Consider the following 7,521-nt stretch of genomic DNA (forward strand, 5'->3'; position numbering starts at 1 on the left):
TGCCCTGAGACTCTTTTGGGTAGTGAAGGGTGGGGTATAAATCCAGTCTCCTCCTCCTCCTTCTTCCATGTCCTACCATATTGTTATTTCAATCTTGCTGTATTTATTGCTCAGTTACTTATGCATCTTGACTCTAATAACCTCTTCCTGACAACTAACTCCCCCTACCTGCATGCTATAGTTGAGGAAATCTGTTTCAATGTATGTGAAGAAGTGTGCACATGCTGAGTCTCTGTTCTTGCATGTACCCAGGGTTCAGCTTGGTTTGTCTTGTTAGGTTGCTTTCTACCTTTGTCATATCATTTTGCTCTGTGTCAAATTGCTGTAATCCTAGTCTTATTGCATTGTTTATTAGATGTCTCGTGTGAATTATTGCATTGACTTACACCGTGTAGCCCATTTTGAGTCTCAGTGAGAGAGGAAGACCATATATAAATTAAATAAAATAAAGTGCATAGGGTCAGACTGTGAGCAGGATTATTTTCTTGGTGAGCAAACATAGGCTTAACCAACAGTGGCATGATCCCTGAGGTGCCCACAGGTGGGATCCTCTCCCAGCAACTTTCAGTCTTCAGAGCAAACATGAAACACCACAACCCTCCTCTTTGTGAATAAAATCCCTATGGGTTAGCATATATTAGCCAAAGAAGATTTGTGCTCACTTAACTCTGGACCTAAATTCCTCATTATGTGCCTCCTGTTCTGTCAAAAATAGTTTCCCCAGCAATAAGAGTTCTACAGGACTATTGTGAAACACTGTCCTGTTCTTCTCTCTGTCTTTTTATGTCTGAGCCTGCTACAACACCTTTCTTATCCCTTCATTCCTTAATCTCACTTTCTGTTTACTCCAACATGATTTCACTCCCCCCACCTGTGCTAACTGCTAATTCTGTTCTAGCCATTTGCATAGAAAATTCACCCTTGGAAGATTAATGACAGGATTCCCACTGTTTACCTCAACTTCCTTTTTTATTAGAAAATTTACACCTGATAGACATGTGACAGATTTCACACCCTAATGCTAATTGTCAGTTCTGTGCCCCACTGAGGTCTGTGCTCTAAGCGGTTGCCTAGTTGGCCTAATGGTAGCACCGGCCCTGGTTGGCAACAACCCTATCCAGCAACGGAATCCTGGATTCCCAGAGTAACTATAAACCCTGGTTTTGTGTCACGTCTAAACCAAGCGAGCATGTTTTTCATGCCAAGCAGGGATCTGAACGTGGGTCTCCCCAGTCCTTGTCTAATGCTGTAACCATTACGCTACACTACCCCAGCTCTACAGTCCTCTCTCAAACATTCAAAATATGTCTGAGCGGTTGCAATGAGTCAGTGGGTCGGGCTGAACACTAAACAAGGCCTTACCATTCACGTGCTGCTGTTATGTATATGTGGGCTAGAGACTGGATGTCTCCACCCCACATGTTGAGTTTTAACATTGGAGATCCAGGACGAAGCTGATCCCGGCAACATGAGAAATATTTAACCATTCCATCTCCCCCAAACGCAAAATACGGACCCTCTGCTCTGCCAGAGACTAAAAAATCCAGGGGGGGGGGGCGGGGCGGCTGTGATGCCTATAGTTGCCAGCCTCCAGATGAGGCCTGGAGATCTCCCGGAATTAGAAATTATATCCAGACTACCGAGATCAGTCTCCCTGGAGAAAATGGGTCCTTTGGATGGCCGACTGTGGCATTATACCCTACTGAGGTCCCTCCCCTCCCCAAACATTGCCTTCCCCAGGCTCCACCACCCCCAATCTCCAGGTTGGCAACTCTATACCTCCCTGACTGGCATTGCCCTCCCAAGGGTATTAAGGGGATACCAACCTTTCCTCTTCTCACTCCCCAAACCAGATTCTCCTTCCTAGTACTTTTCCCTGACTTCTGTTTCTTCTCGTTGCTCTAGGAAAAAATGTTTTTAAAAAAATCACCTCTGCAGATAACCAGCCCACAACAGCGGCTTCGCTACAACTGGAGCAGAGAGAAGGCAAAACGAGGCAGATCCCCACGTTCTCCGTTCACGCAAGACTTTGCGACACGCGTCTCTCAAGTGTTGAGACCGCAAAGTCTACTTTGCATTGCGATCCCTGAGCTGCAGCCACGGTTAAGTTCCTCGAAGGCCTGTCGGAGGGAGAATCAGACACGCGTCCCGCCTTGATTGTGGGAACGCAGTCGAGGGAGTGGCTCTGCCTAGGCTACGGCCAGCAGAGGGCTCTCGAGAGAAGGCGGCGGCGGCGGCGGCGGCGGCATCCCCCTCGCTTGGCCGGCCCGAGGGAATGTGCGCCGCGGAGCTTCCGAGGTCAAATGCGTGCAAGATCCGGGTCGATTCCCCCGCCCCGTGTGAACGAGGTGGGGTTTGATTGTATGAAGAGGCTGGAGCCGGACGGTTTAGGGTGCAAAACGGCGGGGAGAAACGGGAGGAGCCGAGAAGGATCCGGAACAAGGCACTGTTTATAGTATCTTCCTCCTATTTACAAGTCTAAAAGCCGGGATTGAACAGCCACGAGGTTGGTGCGTACGGAGCGATCCGGGTTGAATCGCCTCCCCTTTCCACTGCTGCTGTAACGCTTCTTTGCCAAACCGAAGGGAAGGCGGCAGTCCCGATCCTGGGCATGTTTGCTGGCGAGAAAGCTCCACCGGGTCCGGTAGCGTTCGCGTAGAGCCCTTTTAAAATGGAGGGGCGGCATCGCATCCTTGTTGTAATCCGGATTGACTAAAATGTGGCGTTATTCTTACCCTCTGCCTCAGTACTTTCAAATGGGCATTTACCAAAGGTGCCAGAACGTTGTGCTAGGCTCCGCGCGACGAAAGGAACTGGCGGGTTTGAAACGCCCATGGTTTGCAAAAGGGGTTGTCAGTCTCCAGGTGGTGCCTGGAGATCTCCCGGAATCACAACTGATTCCCAGACGACAGTTCCCTTGGAGAAAGGAGGTGGACTCTATGGCACGATTCCCTTGCCAAAGCCCTCCCTCCCCAGAGTCCACCGCCAGAATCTCCAGGCATTTGTCAGCCCAGAGTTGGCAACCCTATTTGCAAACAATAATATTTACTAATAAGGGTTAATCTTGTGCTTCTGTGCGATAGAGGAAAATGGAACGTAATTATAATAAATTATCGTTTATGTATAGGCCACCTTGTTTGCTGAGACTCAAGGTGGGTTACAAACTTTAGAAAACAATGCCATTAAAAACCAGAATAAGGTCTACCGTCAAGTAAACAATGGAAAAACTGGACCACAAGAATTAGAAAGCTAATGTGGTGTAGTGGTTAAAAGTGTTGGACTAATCTCTGGTAGACCTGGGTTCGAATCCCCACTTGCGCCGTGGAAGCTCTCTAGTCATATGCTCTCAGTCTAATACACCTCACAGGATTGTTGTGAGGATAAAATGGAAAAGAGGAGAATGGTGTAAACCCCTTTGAGTCCACACGGGGGAGAAAGACAGGTTGCAATTGAAGTCAATAAACTGATAAAAACAATGCCGTAGAAATAAGTGAATGCATACAATAAAGAGTGCGATGAATATCATTGCTTAACATTGCACTAGGCACTATATACAATGAAGGGAAACTGAATGCCCTGACCCATGGCTTGCAATTACTCACGTCAATAATAATAATAATAATAATGATAATGATAATGATAATGATAATGATAATGATAATGATAATAATAAATGACAGCAAGGCTTAAGTGTTGTGCTAGAAAATGACAAGCCCTAATATATAGCAGTTGGCAGTCGGTCAAATATACACGTATTGTTTTTGACAGTAAAAACATCTTTCTCTCTCCTTCCCAGCTAGGACCTTACAGTCAGAAGTTGGACAAATCACTGGGTGGGGAGAGAACAAAGGGATGAGACAGGAAGGAAAATCAAAAGAACAACATAAAGGAAATTCTCAAAGGGGGGGGGGGAGATTTGCGGTACCACAGTATAATGCATACTAAATAGGGATTAGACAAACTCATACATCTGTCATTGGTGTATAGCCATAAATGGAACCTCCATGCTTAGGCGCAGTGTACCTTTGGAGAGCCATGGGAGGGGCAGACAAGGGCAGGCTGTTGTCTTCCTATCTTATTTGTGGGCTTTCTGGGAGCATCTGGTGGGTCATTGTTGAAAACAGGCTCAGATCCAGGCCAGACGTTTCCATAGGTACAAGCGCTTTTGTCTGCGGAGTGCAGTTTTCATGTTTCAATCTTCTTGTTTAATAAACTTTTTATTTTTTTCATATATATTAAAAATAAGGAAAGAGAAAGAGAAAAAGGAAGAAAGTAAAAGAGAAAAATCAAAGAAACATATCTCCAAAATTTCTAAGATTTGGAGATAGGTTTCTTAGAAATCCTGTTTCAAATTTCTTGACATTTTGGTCTACTGTGTCTGTGGGAGATGTGGGAAAGTCACATTCTGTGGGCCCAAACCCAGAATATTGGACTAGATGGACCTTTAGTCAACTCCGTCAGGGCTCTTCTGATGTTCTAGAATATTCCACAGCAGTGGAGCCACAACCAAAAAGACCCTGCACCTGTTGGAAGCCAAGTTCCTTCATCGGCTGAATTTACAGCCCCCAGGGTGGGGTGGGGTGTCATGTGACTGAGCTGCGTCCTGATGGCACCTGGGTTTTGGCCACTGTGTGACACAGTGTTGAATCGGATGGGCCATTGGCTCGATCCAATATGGCTTCTCTTATGTTCTTATGACATTGTCATTCTATTCAGGTTACAGGTCTTGGAATGAGACAGAGGACATGCTTACACCACAGGAAAGCCCTCTGCATGAGAAAAAGCAAAAGATGTCATCAGGATGTACTGAAGAAAGAATGTCCTTGTTCCATCAGCAGGGAGATGATGTTGAAAGCCAGCATGGAAACTCAGCAGGGAAGAGATCTGAGAAATCTACTTCTTGCCCAGTGGTGTACAAAGAATGCAGTGACTCAGATGAGCACCAGATAATCCATAATATTGACAAGGACTGTGGGACTGAACGTGCAAAAAGCTGCAATCAGAGCTCGATGCTCATTCCATGCGATGAAATGAATATGGTTGAGAAACTCCACAAATGTCTGGAATGTGGGAAAAGCTTCCATTACAGATCCAACCTTGTGGCGCATGAGAGGACCCACACAGGAGAGAAACCTTTTCAGTGCGCCCACTGTGAAAAACGGTTTCGTTTGAGCTCACATCTCTACAGGCATCAGAAGCTGCACACGGCCGAGCAGCCGTACACGTGTCCGGACTGTGGGAAACTCTTCCGCCACAAAACCAGTTTTGACGCGCATCAGAGAACCCACACGGGAGAGAAGCCTTTTGTGTGTTTGGACTGTGGGAAGAGCTTCACTCATCAGTCGGGCCTCATTGTCCACAAAAGAACCCACACAGGAGAAAAACCATACTGTTGCACCAAGTGCGGGAAAAGCTTTGTCGATAGATCGACCTTGGTGGCGCACGAGAGAGCGCATAGGGGAGAGAAGCCGCATAAGTGTGCTGAGTGTGGGAAGACATTTATTCACAGATCCAGGCTCATTGTCCACGAGGAGACCCACACAGGAGAGAAACCGTATAAATGTTCAGACTGCGGCAAAAGCTTCAGTTTAAGCTCCGCCCTCCTCACGCATCAGCAGATACATATCGGGGAAAAGCCCTACCAGTGCTCAGACTGTGGTAAAAGCTTCGTGCAGAGAGGAAACCTTGTGGCCCACGAGAGAACCCACACGGGAGAGAGGCCGTATAAATGCCCGGACTGTGGGAAGTGTTTCATTGTTAGCTCCAGCCTTCGAACACACCGAAGGACCCACACGGGCGAGAAGCCCTACGAATGCTCGGACTGCGGGAAGAGCTTCAGTCAGAGTTCGGTCCTTATGAGGCACCAGAGGATCCACACAGGCGAGAAGCCGCACGAGTGCTTGGATTGCGGGAAACGCTTCTCTCAGCGGTCGAGCCTGATTTCACACACACGGACCCACGTGCGAGAGATGCCAGACTGGCCGTAGGCAGCAGAATTAAAGAGGCCTTGAGACTCATACTTACTAAAAGGATATATGTTGTCATTGTTATGCGTATTTTTTTAAGTGGTGAGAATTTCTGGCAGGGATCCAGTCCTCGGCACGTGTTTGGTATAGTGGTTAAGTGTGTGGACTCTAATCTGGGAGAACCAGGTTTGATTCCCCACTCCTCCACTCGCAGATGCTGGATGACCTTGGGCAAGCCATAGTTACGTCAGAGGTGTTCTCAAAAAAGCAATTTCTGTCAGAGCTCTCTCAGCCCCACCTACCTCACAGGGTATCTGTGGGGAGGGGAAGGGGAAGGAGTTTGTAAGCTGCTCTGAGACTCCGAGTGAAGGGCCGGGTATAAATCCAATCTCTTCTTCTTGTTCTTCTTCTTTTCCTTCCCCTCCATCCTTATCATTCTCATTACTGTCCTAAGACTAAGGATGTGTTCTTTCGAAAGGAACTATTAAGGGGGAAGAGAAGCTAAGCACATAGATCAAACCATAAACTGGCTTCCTCTTTGGAGCAGGAAGGAAACTTCCCCTCCCCCCCCTCCCCACAGCTGGTATTCAGCGCTATCTGAATATGGAGGCTTCATTGGCTGTAATTTAAGGGGGAAATAAGCTTAAAATTGTCCTGCCTTGCATGGTTCAAAGTCCATACCACTGGAGGGTGTGGGGAGACGGACAGGAGAGAGAGAGAACACCCTGCTTCTGTTTTAAGTCAACATGCAAATATCTCCGGGCGAGCTCCTCTAGCCCAGGAGTCAGGTTACCTGGTGAAACCAGTCCCCTCCTATTACATCATGGCCAGTGTTCCCTCTAAGCCGACTCAGTGTGAGCGAGCTCACAGTTTTTTAGCCTCCGGCTCACACATTTTTGTCTCAGCTCAGGAAGGAGGGCTCCAGAGCAAACTAATTTATGCAGCAGCCAAATCGCTTGCTCACAGCTTTCATGCCAGTAGCTCACAAAGTAGAATTTTTGCTCACAAAACTCCAGAGCTTAGAGGGAGCATGGACCCGTAGACTTTCTGGTTTTTAATTTCCCTAGTAGGTTCTAATTTAGAACTTCATCTCTTATCACCTCATTTTGACTCAGTTCTTCAGAGACCCTTCCTGAAAATAATGGCTGTGGCGCAGGTACAGGCCCCCACGGTTTCTACAGTGAACACAGACACAAGTAGTTCATTGAGCTTCTCAGGGGTCATTTCGTAGAAAAAGAGCTGCAGGAGCTCATTGGCATAACTTATTAGCATATGCCACACCCCCTGACATCACCTGGGATCCATTCTTTCCCCCCTCTCCCTTCCCTTCGCCTCCAAGTCGGGCGAAGGAAAAGGGGAGGGGGAGGATCTCAGGCGCTTCTGCCTGACAGAGGTGCTGGCGTGCCCACAGCCAGCCTGGGTGAATTATAGAATCATAGACTCATAGAGTGGGAAGGGACCTCCAGGGTCATCTAGTCCAACCCCATACACAATGCAGGAAATTCACCAATACCCCCCACACACCCCAGTGACCCCTGTTCCACGCCCAGAATAT

At 47.5% G+C, this 7,521-nt stretch overlaps 1 protein-coding gene across 1 annotated transcript in view; it reads left to right on the plus strand.

Annotated features, from left to right (window-relative positions):
- Nucleotides 1-2,359: 2,359 nt before the first annotated feature.
- Nucleotides 2,360-7,521, plus strand: part of LOC107122610 — a 49,095-nt gene continuing 43,933 nt past the window's right edge. The window contains exons 1-2 of the mRNA XM_015425722.1: nt 2,360-2,506; nt 4,717-5,984. Coding sequence (XP_015281208.1) covers nt 4,746-5,984 — 1,239 coding nt within the window. The 5' untranslated portion in view covers nt 2,360-2,506; nt 4,717-4,745. The remainder of the gene's footprint in view (nt 2,507-4,716; nt 5,985-7,521) is intronic.

The sequence above is a fragment of the Gekko japonicus genome, unplaced genomic scaffold (genome assembly GCF_001447785.1).
Source record: "Gekko japonicus isolate JY-2015 unplaced genomic scaffold, Gekko_japonicus_V1.1 scaffold1592, whole genome shotgun sequence".
Taxonomy (NCBI): domain Eukaryota; kingdom Metazoa; phylum Chordata; class Lepidosauria; order Squamata; family Gekkonidae; genus Gekko; species Gekko japonicus.